Source organism: Argopecten irradians, chromosome 13, assembly GCF_041381155.1.
Source record: "Argopecten irradians isolate NY chromosome 13, Ai_NY, whole genome shotgun sequence".
Lineage (NCBI taxonomy): Eukaryota > Metazoa > Mollusca > Bivalvia > Pectinida > Pectinidae > Argopecten > Argopecten irradians.
In genome coordinates this window covers 32,960,638-32,983,181 of record NC_091146.1, presented here as the reverse complement: position 1 = coordinate 32,983,181, position 22,544 = coordinate 32,960,638, and the positions used below count along the sequence as shown (strand labels likewise).

The 22,544-nt window shown below is 33.3% G+C and overlaps 1 protein-coding gene across 4 annotated transcripts in view; it reads left to right on the top strand.

Annotated features, from left to right (window-relative positions):
* LOC138306777 (cytochrome P450 3A31-like) overlaps positions 1 to 20,267 on the top strand; it is a 97,520-nt gene extending 77,253 nt beyond the window's left edge. For all 4 annotated transcript variants that reach the window (XM_069247256.1, XM_069247257.1, XM_069247254.1 and 1 more), the window contains 11 exons: positions 3,594 to 3,646; positions 5,402 to 5,498; positions 5,857 to 5,976; positions 6,423 to 6,514; positions 7,033 to 7,184; positions 7,949 to 8,067; positions 8,386 to 8,649; positions 9,007 to 9,095; positions 9,485 to 9,622; positions 12,142 to 12,304; positions 12,700 to 20,267. In XM_069247256.1, the coding sequence (XP_069103357.1) occupies positions 3,594 to 3,646; positions 5,402 to 5,498; positions 5,857 to 5,976; positions 6,423 to 6,514; positions 7,033 to 7,184; positions 7,949 to 8,067; positions 8,386 to 8,649; positions 9,007 to 9,095; positions 9,485 to 9,622; positions 12,142 to 12,304; positions 12,700 to 12,804 (1,392 nt within the window). In that variant the 3' untranslated portion in view covers positions 12,805 to 20,267. The remainder of the gene's footprint in view (positions 1 to 3,593; positions 3,647 to 5,401; positions 5,499 to 5,856; positions 5,977 to 6,422; positions 6,515 to 7,032; positions 7,185 to 7,948; positions 8,068 to 8,385; positions 8,650 to 9,006; positions 9,096 to 9,484; positions 9,623 to 12,141; positions 12,305 to 12,699) is intronic.
* Positions 20,268 to 22,544: the final 2,277 nt, after the last annotated feature.

Sequence of the window (22,544 nt, the reverse complement as noted above, 5' to 3'; positions counted from 1 at the left end):
TTTGTACGTTTTACTGCAAGCTTTTTTCGAAAGACAATGATCAACATCATTTCATTCGTTATACGTGTATATAGTAAATAGCGACGCATCTATGCACCGTTGATAGCGTTTTACAATGATCCAAACTTCTAATTTAAAAAATTGTCAGAAGCGACATTTAGGATATTATCTTTTCGAATAATCCTTCATTGCATTATTTTAGCAAACGTCTCCTTGAAACCGCCTTAATTTAGGTCGCAAATTGAGCATTATATTATAGGTCTGGTAAGGGCAGCTTCGTATTTTGTCCCCTGCTCAAGACACACACATTTCAAGGGAAATTAGCTTAGCGGCCGGAGTCCGTGACTGTTTTGCAGTCGTTCTCAGTGAATAACCACTCAGTGGTTTTTGATATTAGAATTCTTCTGGAGATAGACCTATGCATCGGGCACGAGTTCCAAATATTACCAAGAAACTCAAACATATAGAAGTCTTATACGCCACACGGCGACACAAATCTCATATACAACATTGCATATGTGATCATGAAAGGCCTTCCTTATATTACCATATCTGTTTGATACAGCAATACAGCATTTCAAATAGAACTCGTATATTGTTGAAGATGTTTCGCATATCCAGAATTCGCTAACTGCATTCTGCGTTAACATGATATGTACATTGTAAATGTAAGGAGATGTTCATTATCGAGAAATCCTTAATTAAACAAAAGTCAGAATGTTTATTCAAATGTGATGAAAGCGATTATCTAAAAGCATTATCAAACGTATTGTATAGAGTTGAATTAAATACAATTATCACGATATTTGCATTAGATTTCAAAAGATACTGTCACTTTTTACTTTGTTTTAGTTTCACTATGTCTAATCCGACACCTGGCTTTTCCGACATCTTCTTTCACTGTATTTGCACGACATGTGGACAACGTAATTATTAATAAACGTAAAATGAAACTATGGAGAGGAAGTAGATTTCTGTTAAACGAGAAATGGGACGAAAAATGTCAGCACGGTTACGGAATGGGGGCAAAACTATTGCTTTACAAAATGACACTGGGTTTCAAAATAAACATATTTTACCATTATAAAATAACCTTGGTAGGTATGTCGACTAAACGTTGTGTTTTGACAGGTAAGAGGAATCTATTTCACCTTGACGTGAAGGTATCTTGTCATTACAGGTGTTTGGCCAGGTGATCTGTCCTAACGAGTATTGTATCCGGTCGTATAGTCGTGTACCTGTGTCCTGGGTGTAACATAACCACGATGATTAGTAAAATGTATGGGGTGGTTTAACCTCACATAACCTTCTTTTAGAGGACCGTAATGTCAGATGTAGCCTCAGGTAAAAGCCTTGTTAGCTTAATGTATTCTATTTTGTTACCTCAGCTGCGATTATGGAATCAAGTATAGGTGATATAACTTATGGGAAATTGATAGTAAAAATATAATTGTCTCCAATATCGCAGTATTTCTTAAGTCTATTTAATGTTATTTTCTTAGCTTACTATCTTATTTACATGAGCATTCAAATAGTTTAAATTGGAAATTGAAGTCTTCGATTTGATTCAATGTATATAAGCATTAAAATAAAATTATGCATAAAAATTTTAGCCCCCAAAAAAGAGATGTTCTCAATAAATTGTAATACAAAATAATTTTGATTTGTTGAACATTTTGTATTCTGGGTATGTTGTCAAGCTAACAATACATTTCCCCTGGGACTAGGTATCCTTTGTGTTAGCGTGTTAAAGGGATATTACTTCAGCTTGACTATCTTCTAATTACCTGTATCTCGTTCCCTCTACAGACTTAGCTAATCATCTGGAGACCTGACTAAAACTTCAGCCATCTTCAACATCATAAACATATTTTGTTAACATGGTTCGTCATCATTTGTCAGCAAAAACGAGTAAAAATATGCATAATATATTAATATATTGTCTGTATTTTTGTGTAATCTAGAATGTTGGTTTTAAACAAATATTTTAAATATACAAACAACATCTTACTTTTCATAGATAGTTAACATTTTTAAGATTGTTTACATATTTCAACGAAACATTGTTATCTAGTCATCACGTTTGCTTGTTTGTTTGAGGTGGGTTTTTTTAGAATTTTATTTACGAACTCGAATCCGTATTAAATCCAGACTGTTCTTTAATATCTGGTGATAAAAACCAAACCTACGTCTACAGTTTACAAAGCAAATATTTATATCGATGCCTTCTGTTAAGGAAATCTATAGCATAGTTTATTTATTTTCATCAAGGTCATATAAGAGAATGTCTCCCTTCAATATCGCATGCAATATTATGAATATACAATATTACTTAATATGCAAATAAGTTACTGTTTTGTTACGAAACTTTAAGAGTAAATCCGAAAAGTCATTGCCCGATATTTGTTTATTTTATTATTATTGCATAAATACACGTATTAAACATATACTGTACATTGGAACAACGGAGATTATTTATTAGATGGTCATAGCACCTTCTTGTTCTAATATCCCTACCCTCAATCCCTCCCTTTTTCTCTCCGTCATCACTATTCCTTTCCTACAATGTTTGTTATTACCTATATTAGTGATATCAAAGAAATTTTATATCATACATTATTGGTTTGTTTACATAAGGTATACCCATTACAGTAGTATATTGAAGAAAATTACTAAAGGAGACATAATTAACGAAACACCTTTAATAAGATCCGGACCAAATGATAAGGCCTGAATTCGAACATATTTCTATGTTATCAGAGACATTTAAGATAAACATCAGGTTATCGATAGAAGATTGTGACCACACCCTCTTTAGGCTCCGGGTTCGACAACGCCCCCACCTCTGTTCGTGTTCGCTAGGTCTCACCTCGTTTATATCTCTAAATCACGATCGGTGTGGGCTGCTTTTTTCCGGATAATTTAGAGATAACCGACCTTGTGGTCGTTGCCAATGGATACGGTCGAGCAGGCGCATGTATCGATAATCAATTTAAATGTCTTTTAAACACGCAATCAAAGGAGTCGTAATCGCCTATGATATATCATTAAAGACAAATTTGAGATAGTGCTATCGTAAATTATGTAACATATGTAAAATATATTTCACTTCAAGTAACAAGTAAAGTAAAACATAATTACCTATTTTTGCCGTTATCTCGATACTAAATACATTTTTTTTATATTTTTACACCGACTGCAAAACAAGATATACTTTATAACATTAATACCTTTCAATGTAAGCGTGCGAATGGTCCTAAAAGGGGCGGAAACCGGAGTGCACGGCGAAAACCTATATCCATTCTGACGATTACATCCCGGTCGTCAAGGTGACAGGCGAATGGCTTTACTACCTTGTCGTCCAATACCGTAAAAACAACACTAGCATAAAAAGAGGACGAATATGTACTCATATTTATTAGGAAATATCATGCTATAGATACCAATGCACTGGTAATGAAAGGACTGTTCCGATCTGAATTAACGTTTTTAAGGATTAACCCGGGTTCTACCACTGAAAAAGAAATAATTTCTCTTTAAATATCACTACTTAGAGTTGATTGTTCGTAATATACCAATTTGCTTTATTTCAGAATCCAATGGAAGTGTTCACTGAGTTCAGGAAGAAATACGGGAATGTATACGGGTAAGTTAATCTTCTAACCCGTACTTTAGTAGTCACAAACACCAACTGAATTTTTTGTTTCAATTTTATTCCTTTTCCCCGGAAAAAGTTTTTTTATTTTTTTTTTTTGCAAAAGTACATTCCAATGATATTATTCTGTATTTGCATATTACAGAGTTATCTGCCCTTGCGGGTAGGTATCGATTGTTACGTCATGTGTTTACGAGTGTAACGTCATACTTTTCGGAGAAAACGACGTTAATTGCGCTCACAAAATAATGACGTAACAATCGATACCTACCCGCAAGGGAGCTAACTCTGTAATATGCAAAGCTGGAATAGGTTACACTATGAACCACAAAGAACCAAAACAACGATAAATGTAATTAAACTAGAAATCTCAACATTTTATTATTATCATAGCATGAAAATAAAGTTCCTCATATATGAACGCAATGCCCATAAACGCGATTTCCTAGATTTTCGTTTTTACAAAAAATTACATATTCTGTCTTCTCTAGATAATTATCTTCTTTTTCAATTTCCTGAATTTTCCCATAAAATAGTATCTTACGTCTTTAGCATTCCACATATTTTAATTCCTACCTAAATGCGTTATCGCTAAAAGAATCTCCCGTAACACTACTTTTCTGTAATTAATGTTTAAAAGTTGGCACAGGCTTAATCACGACGTTAGCACATATAAATATACTTACAGGAGTGTCTCGGTGGGATGTCCTTAAGGGATACACTTGCTAATAGGTTTTTTTACCTTCAAAGAAAATCAATTAAAGAGTTCCAAGTGCTCACCCACAATTTGCCTACTAACTGGTGTACATATCCTGGGAAATGTTAGCTAGGCGTTATGCATTCCCTTTTTGTATACGCGGGGATGAACGCTACGTCTTTTCAGTGGGAACCTTAATGAAAGTGAAGATTGCTCAAAAACGATTTCAGTAATGTAATTTTATTTCACAAAAAGACAAGCAATTTGCGATCTTTAGATAATGATAACTTTTCAGTGCAATGTAATTTTGTTTCGCTTTTAGGATAACCGCAATCATAAGATCCTTATGTCGGGAGCGAGAAAATAAAACGCTAGAAGATTTCAAATCTTGTTTATGTGTTTTTCAAGGGAATGAAAAAAATATAATATGCTTTCAGAATTTATGAAAGATTATATATAACAATACTGAAGGCTGAAACTGATCAGATTGATAATACAATGACAGATTGTGTACTTTCTGAGGAAGAATGTCTTAACTTAAAAGACACAATCGAAATAGGAAAAAAAAAATTCTAACAAATATGTTTTATTCTGTAGTTGCATATTACAGAGTTATCTGCCCTTGCGGGTAGGTATTGATTGTTACTTCATGTTTTTACGAGTGTAACGTCATACTTTTCGGAGAAAAAGAGGTGAGTTGCGCTCATAAAATAATGACGTAACAATCGATACCTAACCATAAGGGAGCTAACTCTGTAATATGCAAAGACGGAATATATTAATGCATATGAACTGTGTTCCTCCTTCTTATTAATTACAGTAATTAATATGAATTGACTGTCAATCGGTCGCATGCTTCAGTGATATAGCACTATAAAATGACAGGAATTCCACTACACTAGAAGTACGCAGTCTCCCAAAGCACGCACCGCACACTCATACTCGGTATACACCTCCTACACTTGAAGCTTTCATTACATCATCCCAACTATCAACCCGACGTCATACATCTAATGAATATGTCACAAAAACCTGACTTTGTTTTACAGGTTCTTCGAAGGCTTCCGACCTAGCATCGTGGTCAACGATCCCGAAATGACAAAGGAGATCTTGGTCAAGCATTTTGACAAGTTCCACGTGCGACCGGTAGGTGGTTTACATCTTTTTATGCAAATGACTTGTCAGTCAGAAGCAAACTGACCGCTGGTCAAAACAGTCCAACCTGAAAGGTGACTTACTGGGTCAGTCAACTTCACACATATAGTTAAGTGTATAAGCTACCTAGCCTAAACGTTAGTTATAAAAGTATAACATTTGTACTTAATATTCCAAAAGGAAAATTCATATCTATATTGAGATTCACATTTAATATAATTTAACTTCCTCAAAATTATTTTAAAAAGATGCGCTCCATGCGCATGTATCTTAATTTTATTATATTGATAATTTTATTTCTGAATAACAAAAAGCTGCAATACTGACCTTGAAATGTTTCTATTTTTAGATTTACAACCCATTTACTTACTATCCTGACCATTTAAACCTCTTTCTGACGTCTGGTTCGCTATGGAAACACCAGAGATCCATCGTGGCGTCAGCTTTTAACCGCGCCTCTATGGAAAAGGTATGGACCACGTGTTGAATATAGCAAGAACATGTAGGGTAACTGCAATTATGAAGCTATAAACTGCATTATCCGACATTACGTCATTTCTTGTGATGGTTCTACCTCCGGTACCAATCAAACCAAACAGTTGTTTTGTAATGTAATACGTAAAATGATATAGATAAACATTTTTTTAAATGTGTGTTCTACATAATTTGTTTTCGTTTTTCCTTTGGTTTATTGATGCTATTTATCTATTTCATCTTATATATTCATTTCATTTTATTCTTCCCAAAATATATGTATTTTGTGTTCATATTGGCTGTTTTTAAAAAAACTATACATTCTATGTTTGCTTTTTTTCCTTTTTTTTGTAAAAAAAATCCTCCTTAATAGACAGTAGAATCGTAATAGCTTTACACCTTCTTAATTCACTGAAGAACGATGCAAATTTATTTTTGTAGGCGATTGACCAGGTCAAAATTACATCTGACATCTTCCTTGCGCAGCTTGCTAAACTGGTGGAATGCAATCCGGACGGCTTTAACATTGCCTCGTGAGTATCTTTATAACAAAACTAGACTATAAAGAATACTCATCAAATCCGGGGATTTCCGCATTCATATGCATTTACATACGTTCATAAAAATCACTATAACTCTTAATCTTATACATACATGATACCTCATTAATTTGTCCCTAGGATGAAATCAAAATTGATATTTATATTACAAACAATATTAATATGAAAGGAGCAGCATGGTTGTCCTCCCACCAAGACCTTATGCTAGCCAGTTGACAATGTGAAGCTATAATTTCTTAAAAAGGTATAATCATGAGGCCGCGGTGGCCAAGTAGTTAAGATGTCCCAACATATTACCATATTCCACTTCTTGGTTGCGAGTTCATTCGAATCCCACGTGTGGCAGCTGCCAGGTACTGAATGCTTGTCGGTGCTTTTATCACCTGGCACGTCATTAAAATTGTTTGGCTGTTGAGACGACGTAAAACTTATCACACCAAATCAAAACCCTTCCACATGGTCGATTTTCAATCCATTTCCTTTCTCACCAGATTGTTGGACCGCTTCACGTTGGACGCTTTCGCTTTGTCTGCGTTTAACTATCACGTGAACAGTATGGAGAACCCTGACGCCATTTTGTACAAATTCATGACGGAGAATCTGAAGGCCGCATCTACAGAGAACAAACTCTCCGGCATTGCAAGTAAGGATATTCTGGTGCTCTTTCTAACCGTCTAGTTGTTTCATTTCGTGGGTGTGATATTTGGCGTTTGCTGTTTGTTACTTTATCGCGATGTTTTTTTAGCGAACTTTATTTTCATAGCCATTGAAATCATAATTCACATGATAGGCTCTGGCATGTAAAACCATGATTTTGATTAATCGATGAATCCGTGAATTTTAAAGCCCATGCCATTATTAGCAACCGTACAGTACTTCAAAGTTTACGAAATATTTTTTAATGCTATCCTAGACTGACCACCAGTTTCTAGAATATTGAAAAAAAATCACTTAAAATTTAGCTTAATTAATTTTGTCTCTACTACATGTCTGATTCTGAGTTTCAAATTTAGTGGGGGGGAGGGGGGGGGGTAATAAAGTGATGAACTCTACTGAGAAAGTCTTAGGGTCTGGTACACAGTCTCTGACCATCCAAGTAACACTTATATGTCACTCTGTGTTGTGAATTGCCATTTGCGATCTTAAAGAGTGGTTTTATTAAGCAAGTGTTATGTATACAGAGGTGGGAGCTAATGCAGGAGTCACTGCATCTAGCAATGTATTACATCTTGACCTGATTGGCATTTTCTCTATAATTAGGTAGTCCCACATAAACGCTCCAGTTCCGGTAGTAAATCACGTATTATGTAAACATTTTTAAGCCTAAGATCACAAAAGATGTCATTTTATAGAAATAATGATAATCATTAGAATATTGATGATCTTCACTGCTATTTTTTCTCGCAGGAATCTACGGCAGTCTGACTCCATTCTTGAAGCTGTTTGATCAGAAACACAAGCGTGTGCACATTGAACATGTGGAAAAGATGAGAGAACTCGTTCAGCTTACGAGAGAGGAAGTGGAGGTAAATCAACATAGCCGTTACTGCTTAAAATATCATTGTTATCAACATGGTTGATGGATAGGGGCTTTCACGGAAACTTTTAAAAATAAAATTAATAAGATAAGAACAAATGTAGATTCAAAAGGATGAATACCATTTTTCTTTGTATTTCAGCGTATTTGTTTTGTTTAGAAATCATGAAAATGAAATTTCCGCTAAAATAACCCGGTATTGACATCTTAATCTTTAAAAATCCATTTCACTTTAGAAGAATTGTAGAAAAAATCCTGCAAAAATACCTGATTGTCATTTTCACCTAAATGCTGTGTTTCGTTTTAGAAGCAGGAAGAAAACTCGATAAAAATGACAGATAACATCATCAACCACATCATCCATGGTACTGTAAAGAGTAGAGATTCGGAGGGTAATTTCGCTCGTCGCTCTCTGGAGGAGGAAGAGATTATCGCACATCTCCACTCCCTCATCGGCGGAGGTAGTGGCACTCTGAATGCCTCCCTGGAATTCATTGTCCATTGTCTGGCTATGAACCAGCCAGAGCAGCAGAAGGCGTTCGATGAGGTGTTTGGTCAATGTGGACTAAACGTAAGCGTATTTTCCAAGTTTAGTTATTAGAAAGCAATATATGTAAGCGCTATGAAGATTTTATATTTGACATTGTCTTTACTGTTTTTGTCCGATAGAAATGCAAAGGCGTATGTTATTGCGCTATAGAATTTCATGAAAATCTCTGTCATGATAAAGCAAAAATCAAGTCGCTGTGGAAATAGTAAGCTTACAGTATTAGGTCTTACCCATTATTCATCTGCAATATGTTATTACATAATTGGCATTTAAATGAAAAAAAATCCAAAAGATAAGAAAATGATATAAGAAAATGATATGTGCGGTATTATTTATTCATTATTTGAGCGTCTTTTAGAATTTGTCGTCTTTTTCCAGGAGCATCCAAGCGCTGCGGCTCTGAAGAACATGGACTACTTAGAGATGGTCATGTACGAAGCACTACGTCTCTACCCATGCGCACCAGGGTAAGAACATGTTGATCATCTGTAAATCACTCGTGTTTTATCGCTTCCACTCGATTTATTATTAATTTTGAAATATTCTGTAGAGAGAGATTTCTTTTGTAAAGGTGTTAAAAGAACTTTTATGAAGATCCTCATTTCAGGTGTAATCATCCGAAAATGACAACGTAATAACACCTTTCCTTTTTTCATTTTTATTTGTGTTAATTCTCTTTATATTTTAATGTTCTTCTTTTTTGTGTGTAGATTTCATAAACAAAAACCTTAAAAGAAATGGAGTGTGTTCAATAAACTTATTCTCTTGCAGTTAAGAGAATATGATGTACTACACTTTTCTTTGTTTCATTTTTGTTTTTACTAATATAAGATGATACATCTTTCCACAATCACAGGACTGCTAGGATGTGCACACAGGACTGTACTATCAATGGTGTACAGTTCAAGGAGGGGATGATGATTCGAGTGATGGCGAGTACTCTGTACGGAGACGAGGAATACTTCCCACAACCTACAAAGTTCAATCCTGAAAGGTCAGTTTTTTGTGTGTTTTTTTCCAATGAGTTCGAACTTCACGTGAAAGATACTGATCATAAGCTGGTAGTTTTTTGACGAGTACTCCGGCTTTCCATCACTTCAAAATATGACACGTCGTTAATTGACTCATATCATTAAACAAAACAATGACGTCATCAATTACGATTGTATTGTGGAATATAAATAATAGCACCAGGAGTAAAATTCTTAGAAAGATATGTATTTATTAGAGACAAAAAGAAACGCTAATCTTTTCTTATATTGAACTCTCAAAGTACTAAGGACAGAAAATTGCAATTCCTAGCTTACAAACACAGACGTTTATTTAAGAAATGTTGCACAGCACTCCATTTATTTCATATATATTTACAGATTTAGGCTTAAAATAGCACAGCCGCACGTTATGTGCTAAATCATCTTTGATATACATTCTGAAATATTTATGTACTACGCAAGGATAAAAATAGTAAGTGCATTGTTGACATATTATATTTATAGGCGCAGATAAATGTCCTCAATGACAAGCGGTCTTAATACTGGACAGTACTTGTACTATATCCGGAACCTGTTAGACTGTCCGGTTTTGACATTAAGATATTTTATGTTCATCCGGTGCGTTTGACCAATCACAAAATGAATACATAGCTGAGGCGTGAAAACTGACTGTCAGCATGACCTTTGTGACACTTTATATAAGGTTTATGATTTTATCATTTAGTTTCGGTTGTTAATTCTATCATATGGTCGCCTTCGGAAAGAAAACAATTATCTGTCTAAATGTCCTATGGATAACCTGTGAACTGTGCTAAAGTTACATGTTATTTTTCATAATTTTAATGGTCGATACTGGACAAAATAAGCAGTACTTGACCGACGTATTGATATATACGGAAGGCTAATGATCGCTGGTTTTCTTTGCCCGACTTTTCAGTTTAAAGGACATTTCTTATTTCAATTAAATAAGGTACCATGTATTAACATTAGGGCTGTGCTTTTCGCCAGGTACTCCGGATTTCCTCCAGCTCCTTGACCTGTCATAACCCTAATTGACCTTGGAAGTTAATAGGACAGATATATACGATATCCATGTAAACAAAAGTATCTAGATAATATAGATAATGACCAAATTAACAAATGATCATTACTCAATCAATTCTCATCAGGAGATAGCTGTTTGAAGATTAGTTGTACTTATGTAATAAAAGAACATCCTTATTATCTACATTTACCATTACAATGGTGAAAAGTACACAACTTACATACAACAAACACTATCATTTCGGCTATAAAATCCTTCCGTCTTTCATCTCTTTGTTCGTGCACTCATGTATTCATCAAATGTGATAACTAGTGTTATCAGGGGCAATTATGTCCACTTACTTGTTGTTTCTGTAAATAACACGAAGCTGGTAGTGTTACATACGTATAGTTTGACCCATACTAGAGAATGCACTTAACTACGATAATTTCATTAAGTGTAAAAAGGAACATCTATTTATAGTAATTTTGGCAAAACCGCATTTTACGTTTCCTATTTATCTATTATGGCCTGGTTGTGTTGGCACTATTGTCTCATAGTATTGTCGAGGGAGGAAATCTATATTGCAAATAGTACCCATGTGTGTAGCCAATCAGAATTCAGTATTCTGTCACGTGATGTACAAGAACGTCCTAAATCCATGATGCCCTATTACTGAGTAATTTCGAGAGGGTGATATGTCATGGTCGCAAAATTTTATTTTGTGAAATTCTATGGAATGGTTGAATACAAATCTTTATCAAATCCAAAAAAAAATAAAAAAAAATAAATAAATAAAACTTGAATTGAATGGAAATTATTCTTTAGCATTATTCAAATATTTACACCTACTCAAGTGGCGATATTTTCGCGAATTCGCGGGTCAATATTATATTCGCTAACTTTTATATTGAGAAATACTATAGAATGGTTGAATAATTTACACTTTTGACTTGTCGTACAAATCATTTTCAAATGAAAAAATCCAGAATGGGATGCAGATTTTTTTTGATCATTTTTCAAATATTTAACCCATTCAATTGGTTATTTCTGTGCTAAATAGAGGATCGTACAAGTGTGGTTATGTAATACGGAATTTATTGAATGGGTTCAATAATTCGATAACACAAGCCTTTACGTCAATGGCATAACAAAATGGTTTAATGAATTTTATAATACATAATTGCAAGAATCACGTAAGGAAGCATTTAAGGAATTATCAACAAAAACTTTTAATTTCGTTTTTTGTAATTATAAGAGTGGCGAAATCTGGCTAAAATTTGAGATTTTCATCTACCGAGACAATCTTGCTCTTTCATGTTTTGATTTTAACGCCTTCATTACATATGACGTCACAATAGTGTTATTACATGTCCTACGATATGATCATACGGGTCAGTTATGTGATACATATATTACAGTTGTTTTACACATGCGTCTCACGGTATGTATGACATGGTCAGCTATGCGATAAAAAAAACATCTTTTGATCAACAGGTTCAGCCCTGCGGCAAAGAAGGAGAGGCACCCCTACACGTTTATCCCCTTTGGCCAGGGCCCTAGGATCTGTATCGGGATGAAGTTCGGGATCCTCCTTGTCAAATTAGCCCTGGTGAAAATCCTACAGAAATACGTTATTGTTCCCTGTAGCAAGACGCAGGTATATAACCATTGACCATAAAACGTTCTCCAAAAATATGTTATTGCCTTTATTTGTATCTAAGTGAATTTGTTCACATTATCATTTTTTTTAGATTTGAAACCGACAGGAAGGTTTTTAAAATAGTAAAATGTCGATTGAGTACAATTTGCCCCGCTCTCCGGATTTTATGACTTCATGTAGCTTTATCAAATATATTACATCATACTCCCATCACAAGGCACCAAAAGTATTCAAACCAGGCCTTTTTACTTACTCGAAATCTCCGTATTGTAATGCGTAAGGAAATGTCACTCATAAGTGCTTAATAAGCAACAATATCAAACCATAGTTTATTTCATAATAATGTCTCTCAGACATGTAAACTTTATAGCTGTTTTGCTATTATTTTCCAGGATCCCCTACCCTCTGTTCTCAGACCAATGTTGGCGCCACGAAATGGCGTGTTTGTTAAACTTTTGCCCCGTCGGACGGGACCGCCTGTTATATCACAGGGTTAAATCAGACCGGAAATGACGTCAAACATGAACTGATGTTGTTGACGCTCTGAACCCACGTGACAGGCCCAGTCACGCCCGCGCTCCGGCAGCGGACCGACAGAGGGAAGGACTGTCCGTCCGACTACTATAGGGAATATATATCATGGACGCAACAGTCTGTCAATATGTCCGCGAGCCGCTTACTATTGGCAGAATTGTACTTGGATATAGACGATATAGATTATCAACATTAAGTGTTTGTAAACAGCATCTATTCATTTAGTCCAAAGCTATTATCAGCTATATTGTATATTGTATCTATCGAAATGATCGAAACTATGAGGAAGGAAAGGGATGGCAATATGAAAACGAGGCTTCATGGAATGACAAAGACTCTAACTCTCGGAATGCTGTAAAGGAAATTTGTGCTGTAACATTTCAAAGTGGTACGTTATGGCTATTTACGAATCACAGAAAGAAAGAGAATAGTTTCTGGTCATGACAAGAAATTTGGAACCATACAGAACAACAACTTAGAGACATATGTAATCAGAACCCTTTCATGACACTATCTGTTGTGTTCGGGATTGTTGGGTAAAAATTCGACGATTGTCTTCACAAGGAGACAGAACGAACTGGAAGTTAAAGGTGTTTTGATAATGAACTCTCCATGGATCCCTGGCTTGAACGAAACATATAATATGTGTCAGTGTTAATACGTTCTAAACACCGAAATCCTATACAGGTTGGTGAGTATTGTTACGTTGCAGTGGTCAGTATTGTATTGTTGACTACTATTGTTAGTTTGAATGACCACTGATATGTCCAGACGCTGTCCAGTCGTACTGGCGGACCGTCATATAAATGTAAATTTTCGCTGCTTGCTATTGTGATACAATCAGCATTGTTGTTCAAATCTACCGAATCATTTTACATTAACATATCGTGACAAATATTTGTCGTTGTAACGTCATAATGTAAAAATTGACCATGAATACATGTTTGTATTAAGGTAGGTTAGGGGATTTCTGGGTGTTTTTCTTTTTTGAATTAGATGACTGAAATCGTAATATTTGGGCATGTGAATTTGAATAATATATTCTTTTCCCTAGACAAAAAACCTTTATTTCTTAATTTGAAGTCAAGAATATGAATTGACGAATGTGAATTCATTAAATGCCATTAGCACAATAATGAAACCTGCATGATATCTGTGTCGTGGGTGATGAAAGTACATTTGTACACATCAAATGTCACACAGATGTTACCAATATTATGACCATTCCTTATGAAGGTGATGTCATGCAACCATTACCTATTATGTAAATTATAAATTTTCGAGTAATTATGTTTCTTTAAGTTGCATACTAATATAACGATAACGTATTTTTGAAGTGAAAAAAGAAACTTTTTTGTACATTTCGAGAACAAAATACAAACGATTTAAATTTGTTAATGAAATGTTTAGTAAAGGAGACTTTTAAAACAACTGACAAAAAATGATATTTCTTTAAAAACATTTGCATATGAATATAAAGTGACGATTTTTTATGCTACATTTTATACTCAATAAAACAATTTTGCAATGACAATTTAATGGTCTTAAAAACAATACTTTAAATTTTCGCTCGTTTTAGTGGTTTATGATTACGATTTAAATATGATGTTAATTGTTTGTGTTATTCCATGATATAATCTACCGAACTTCAAAGATTTGTGATTGTCTGGCACCTGTCTCTTCTAAGGTGATGTGAAAGTGATTTAAAAATTAGAATGATTGATATCTTCTTTATATAATGAACTAAGATGCTTGTACTTCTAAGTATTGAATACATCAAATCCTTTCGATTAACTACAAAATCAACTTGCGAGCAGCTAGTTACAATTTAGATGTGAAAATAACAAAAAAAATAACAAAACAATCGCTACTATATATAAATCTGAATATCACAATTTTAAATAATTGACAAAGTAACGTTAATTTTGGGAATGTAATTAACAAATTAACAAGAAATGACATTGAATTCTAATTTTCAAACGTTAAAGATACAACACCGCTTACTGCTAAATAGTGCAGAAGTGAACACCAACTTGCACTTTTTAAAAACAACGTACTGGTAGAAGAAACAGGTGCCCTTTTTAAGGTGAAAACCTTGGATACATGTATATGATGTACTAGCCTTACTTATTTTCTATGTCAGTTTTTTACACAAACTACCGAATATAAATATTATTGTTTTATGTCCACGTGTTTAATCGTGTTTTATAACATGAAAATATTGTTAACATATATTATTAATGGATTATTATGTAATACGTAATGTGTATGCATCAGGGCCTAGTTGTTCAAAGCATTGTTAGCTTATTCACATAAAATTTTCATTTTTTTCTTTTACTGCAAAATTTGTGATTATATCTTATATCCTATAAACTCATTTAGTAAGTAAAGAATGTTTTTTATGATTCTTATAAAATTTTGATAAATTTGTATTATCAGAAATTATTTTATCCTGATTTTAAAAGTGTCGTTGGCCTCATTACCGTTTGATCAACTGGGCCCAAATGTCACTGTTGGTTCGAAAAGGACCAATAACAGGTGAAATATATAACAATTCCTACAAAGAATGTTTTCATCGTAACAGATGTAACTATAATTACCTATAGTAAGTATTTTAACATCTTTATTGATATATTATATAGCCTATTTCTAAAAAGTAATGTAAGTGATCTAACATTTTAATGGTAAATTTTATAGGCTATTTCTAAACGGTAGTGTAAGAGATCTAACATTTTAATGGTATATTATATAGGCTATTTCTAAAATGCAGTGTAAGAGATAAACATTTTTAATGGTATACTATATAGTTTATTTCTAAAAAGTAATGTAAATGATCTAACATTTTAATGGTAAATTATATAGGCTATTTCGAAAAAGAAGTGTAAGAAATCTAACAGTTTAATGGTATATTATATGGCCTATTTCTAAAAAGTATTGTTAGTGATCTAATATTGTAATGTATAGTCATTATCAGTTTATGTAGTATATGTAGTCTAATATAACCACAATATTTACTATGCTCTTTTTCTAAAAATTGATAATATGTATAATGTAAAATTTAGGTAGATGCTATAGCCTGCTTCTATAAAGTAGTTACGGAAAATACTGGAGAAGGTTTCATTCTATTTAATCAGAATTTATGAAAAATTTGACTGTCTCTCATCGTTTCTCCCTTTTCAGCCTTTGTTCCCTTTTATTTTCATCAACCCATGTATAATCAAATATTCATAGGTTAAAGGTCATTCTGTTGTGCTTTGGCCTTGGTCATTTCTTTTCAACATTATATAGGCCGCGGTAGCCGATTGGTTAAGAACGTAAAGTTGTTAGGTACTGACCACTAGTCGGTAATTTTTCGCTGGGTACTTTGTCGTTGATCTACCATCTTATTCTGGCTTGTTCTAAATAACCCTGGCTGCTAATAGCAAATAGAAACAAACCAAATTGTCTACATGATTATCATCGAATGGTTGTTTATGAGAGAAACAACTTGATATATATAACTGAAACTTTAATATATAAAAGAAGTGTCACGATAAAGAGAAAAACACAAATAGAACAATTTTATTTTAAAAATGTTTTAGCAAATGGTTTATTTCAAATAGTTATTACAACAATCAGCTTGTATTAACAGCTGAGAGCATTTTACACTCAATTTTTCTCTGTTTCTTTATTTTCTTTTTTTGTTTGTTTTTATTTCTATTTTACGGACGCAAGACTAAGTAGAACCTTAGTCTGTTGTTAAATTTAGTTTCTCTTTATCTCATTCGCCCCTGAATTTCATAATGGACTGGTCTAACCTTTGATTTCGAAGAACCTAAATGTGTCTTCATGGGTGAATGAATTAAGGTTGAGGTAGTTTATTTATTTTTTTCTTCGACAATAATTTTTACAGATTGATATTTTCCTTTCTTTTACACTGCCATTTAAATTCACGACTGATATTTTCATTATAGTTCAGGAATAATACCTCCGGAATCCATCGCATTTCTTTGAAATGTTCTCCACTATGAAATATGTTTTGTGTTATAAAGGAAAAGAAACAACACTTATTTCCTTTCAGTTATTTTATTTATTTTATCAGCAAGAGTCTTAACAACAAATGAAATAAACAACGAACGTTCAATGTTCCACAGTTCTGTTCGTAAACAATTTTATTAAAAACTATTTCAAATATGACTTTATTTGGACTGAACTAAACATATAAGTAATTTAATGTTTTTATTTTTTATTTCAAATAAGAGTTAGTGAAAATGAACTGATTTGTTAGTTTCACGGAAAAACGTTTGAACTGTATCACCGACGATAAAATACTCTATGCTGAAGTCGTTATATACTGCAAATCATCTTATAATCGCCACAAAAAGGCTTCGAAAATATCAACATTATAACCTCACAAGTTCATATCAGAAAATAAATTACGTGGAAAAATTATTTGACATAAAAATGCGAAAGATAACCTTGCTCTAGGATAATGAAACAATCTTAGACCTAAGTTTAGACTTATCGAATCTGAAATGACGTAACTTTTTGTAACGTCATCTCCGATTGGATAAGTCTTAACTTGAGACAGTTTTGGACTTAAAATTGTTTCATTATCCTGAGGCCTGTTCTACAGTATATATATTAATCCGAACTGCTGATTAACTTTGATCACGAGTGGTATACAGGACATTTTGCATTAATTCATTTTTTCATGAAAATTATTTATGCATATTTGGCACTTTTAATGAGAATCTATAAATTAAGACGATAAAGCTGATGAGAACATTTTAATACCTTTCAAATATACTTGCTAGTTTGCTGAATGGAATTGTCAGTATCTCTGATTTCTATTCGCCAAATTTATCGAAAAGATGTTACCATGCGCTAAAACTAATATAAAAGATATATAAAAAGGAAGAAACGTTAATTAAGATATGTCTAACGATGATGGTAGATGATTTCGACAACGTCAGTCACTTGCAATTAGTATTATATAATCTAATTATGTCATAAATAGTAAGTATATCATATATGTGTGTATAATTCAGTATAGTATCGTTAATAATATGCTAAAATAGGCGGTTTGGTTATTTCAGTACTTGTCTGTTTGATGTAATGCCACACTTTCCATCAAGGCAGTGCTGCAATGTGTCTTTGATAGTGATACGCATACAAATGTAGAAAACTATAATTTTCAAAATCAAATTTATATAAACTGCATTGTTCCTAATATTTACGGGGTTTTTAATTTCGCTAAATTCGCTGGTCCATCAAAATCAGGGTTTCACGTATTCTAGCCTGTCATAAGAATGGGAGTTTAAAAGGCTAGAAAGATAATTCGCAAAAATAATCCCTCGCGAATAAGTCCAAAATAGTAAATCGCTAAAATTAACAATTATACAGTATTGGTTTCATAAGATCGAACACACTGTCAATAATAATATTACGACAAAAATTAAATGTTTTTACAGTGACGATTTTAGTATTGCTATCGATTTGTTTAAAAAATGCAATATAAATTCTAAAAATGTGCAGAGTCATGCACGTAAAATATTTTTCCTTCATGTTTAAAAAGAAGAAGAATAAATGAAACTATCAAGACAGGATTGAAGAATTTAACAGTACCTCGGTACTGGAATGACGTTTTTCCTTTCTTTGTGAACACATTTTAATTCGAGCCATTCATTTACTGTATTGCTGAACGAAGTCCCTCACACCATATCTTATAATTATAAACGGGCCCAAAGTTGCCTTATCATATCTGTCGTTTCATCTTCGAAACATCGTTAGAAAAAATAGCATTTCTCTAATAGGTCGGTTACACAAAGATTGTTTTCAGTCCTCTTGTCTTCCCTGTATATCTTAATCGTCAGTACCATTTTTAAATAAATTATGAGATAAAAAATACTTAAAAATTATTACAAGTCGTACAATGAATATTTCTAACAGATATCACCTATTAATTAAATATTGTTGACTCTTCAACGGCGACCGACATAGAATAATGCCACACAATGAGAATTCGCTCGAATAGCGCCGATCTGCACCCCGTACCGACTATTTTTATTTGAACTTTCTCCCTATAGCTTTTCAAATACAGTTAATCGGCACTCGCTTGTGATCATGGAATCAAAGGATTTGTTCATGACGATGGACATTTGATAAAGAATGACAACTTCTCAATGAAATGACACTTGAAAGTAATTTTAGGCCTAGTTAGTACAAGATATAATTTACTTTTCACAAAGCTCCATCTCCAACCCAAATTATATAGATTTATATATGCTATCCAGAGGCTAAAATTAAAAGCAACTCTATCATTTACATGGGTGTCCTACAAGATTTTTGTACGATTTATTTAATTTGTATGGACATGTACAGTAAAACTGTTTAATCCGACACCTGACTTTTCCGAATTTGTGTTAAATTCGAAACCGTACCCTCTTCGCTATCGTCGGAAACTCACGAGTCATCGTTCTACGCTGATAGTCAACATCAATACCGACACTTTGTCGAATCCCACCATAGGAGGTGCTCCGGATTGTCGGATTACACAAGTTTCACTATAGATTTGAGAGACTTACACCATAAAAGTGAAAAAAGACTTACTTTATAAATTTAGTCAAAAAAAAAAAAATTTCTTTAATATAAGCCGTCAAAATGATAGACAACATTTATTACATTATTACCGACGTCTGTTTAAGACCATTTAGTTTTTCTGATTTGAATTTGAAACTTATTATTATTTTCTTAATTGAATGAATTATTATCTATTTCTATAGCATTAAGCATTATTTTTATTATAAATATGTAGAAGTATTCCCTTACTATGAGTAATTACAATTGTATGTCCATTGTTCAATTTATTTACAGCATGTGTAGTTTTACATTTTGTAGAAATATTTTGTGACATCCTTTTTTTAAATAAGTATTGATTTTTCCATCCAGTTAACTTTTTGAAACTGCAAACAGCTAGAATCTAATAAAAAAATCCTAAGATTAATTGCATATTTGTATTATTTTATTTCTTATAAATTATATAATTTTGTACCAGCTTTCTGATTTATCAGATTGTTGAACTTTATCGAAGGAACATCGTTTTGTCAGTGAATTTGCTGGAACGCTGCAACTTGTTACTAAAAGGAAACTAAAATAAATTTTGAACTATTTTGCGTTTCTTTAAACAGTAAATAAAATGATTATATATTTTTGTATATTAAGATAGTATAAATGGTATTCTTTTGCTTCATATTCATTCCTTCCTGTGAATTTTCCAAGATTGATAAATACATGTGATTAATGTATGGTATAAAATGACTGTAAATAAATAAATGGTTCGAATTATTTGTTTATATGCATGCCGAATGTAAAAACTGATTATGGTTCAGTGAACTGTACTGCTTGGGAATAACCAACACTGTATAATAAAAGCATAATGAACGGATTTTGTTTTAGTGTTGTTTTTGAAATCATCTTTTGTTTATCACTGAAGATCGATGAAGACTTTGGGAAAGTTTTACGGTCGACATGAATATTTTCATTTTTAGACTTGTTTGTGTTTTAATGCTTATGACTCTAATTAAGTCACTAGATTTGACCTCAATTGTGTGGCGGTTGTCATTGATAAATGACTTTAAGTTAAGCCTGGTCAGATTAACAAAACTAGCCTTCAAAACAACAAAAAAACGGGGAGTGTAAAGCAGGAAAATCGTTCTATCAATATCGAATCGGAAGGAAAAAACAAAGATATCTCCTTCGTACAATACGGAAGTAATCGAGAAAACAACACAAGGACACATGAAATATTTACATCACAATTAGGTATGTCAGAAAATCCCTGGGAGTGAGTGAAATATTTATTTTCCTGTGATGTTCGCATTCTTATAGCGAAACGAAAACAGAGCGTTATTGGTTGATGGTGCTTATCTTCATGCGTCATCATTTTATCTGTTGGACGAGTTACTGAGTGATATATATAGTATGATGGTCCATGAATATAACCGCTTAAGTATTCTTGTAAGTAATAAGGTCTCGCGGTGTCGTAGAAAGCAGGGTCTAGTGCGACCTGCTCATAGATGGGTGACCAGTCCGTTGTGTGGGTGACCGCTCCGTTGGGTGAATGACCGCTTAGTTTGATGAGCGATCGCTCCGGCCGGTAGATGACCATCCTGTTGATTGACTGTTCCATTGGGTAGATGACCGCACCGTTTGGTGGGGGACCGCTGCGTTGGTTCGGGTCCGGTTTCTGCACGTTACAACACATTTTCCTCTGATTCTGTTCTATAGTTTCATATTTTGGTCACGTGGACAATTTCAAAATTCATATAGTAGAAAACAAATCAAAACTCATAGGAACGCTTTTCATAAATCGAAAATATTAAATCCATGCGCATCTGCTTCGTTTTATTATGAAGTCTGCATTTAAATGCATGTAGTAAACCTGAAAGAAAATTTCTTAAACAAGAAAAAAAATCGAATGGTAAAATGTATAAAACTTTTTCAAAAATGTCGTAAATGACCCATCACAATAATAAATAGAATATGGAAACACGAGTTTTGGTGCAGAATGTGGTAATGTAATTAATACCGGCTTTTCGGAGGATTGGAATGAGTGAAACACCAGATAAGGAAATCGAAATCCATGCCACTATAATAGAACAAATGCTTTATGAGATAATGACATGCAAAGGTAAAGGGTCAAACAAATAAGTATGGCAGCGTCCTTGACAAGTCCTAAACTGCTGATGAATGAATCAGAGAAAGCAAGTCTCCATTGTTTAATTAGAAATTATCAGATATGCTCAAATTCACTAAAAATAGAGTTTGCTTAAGTTAAAAATACTGCAAAGTAAGTATTTAAAAATATTTCTAGCGAAATGTTAACAGTCATTTGATATGGTAATGTGCAATTAAAACAACTTTATTATTTTCTTGTCAGTAACAATTTCAGTGGGATTAATTCACACGTAACATACCTGACATTTACTCCAAGGCGCACATAGATAATTGTGTATAATTTTTGTTGCTTTGATGTGTTTTTGTTTTCAATGACATACGTAAATAACAATATGTTATTCATGTTTTGACATCCGTTACGACTACCATCTAATGCAACATTCAGAGAATTTTGTACTTATTTTTCACTTTATCTTTTTTTTATAATTTTTTTTCTTTTTTTTTTCTTTTTGCATAATTACATTACAACACAATGTACACAGTCACATAAAACATTATACAGGTACACATATATATGTATTCACAATCACATATCACTCGCGAGCACACATAAAAACACACATACACACACCCACACATCCTCACACCCACACACTGACTCCCACCCACACACTCACCCTTACACACACCCACATTCGTGCAAGAATGTACACACAAATATTTCATTTTTTTTTCACTTTATCAAAGTCATCTGGAATATAATCAATACCAGGGAATCATTACAATAGATAGATTTACAGTTACCAGTTCGACGAGATTAAGGGAATCGATTTTTACTTGAAAACACAATCAAGATGATATTTGATTTTTAGTAATGACGTTATCACTCCAAAAGTCACCGTACATATATGTGTTTTATTTTGATTTAAGCGCTGAGGAAGCCGATTTGGTAATGTGGTCCGACATTGTAGCAATCAACCTACTACACAGGCATAATGTCTGCATGTAAATTCATGTCAATTTCGGGTGATTTTTTAGGTCATTT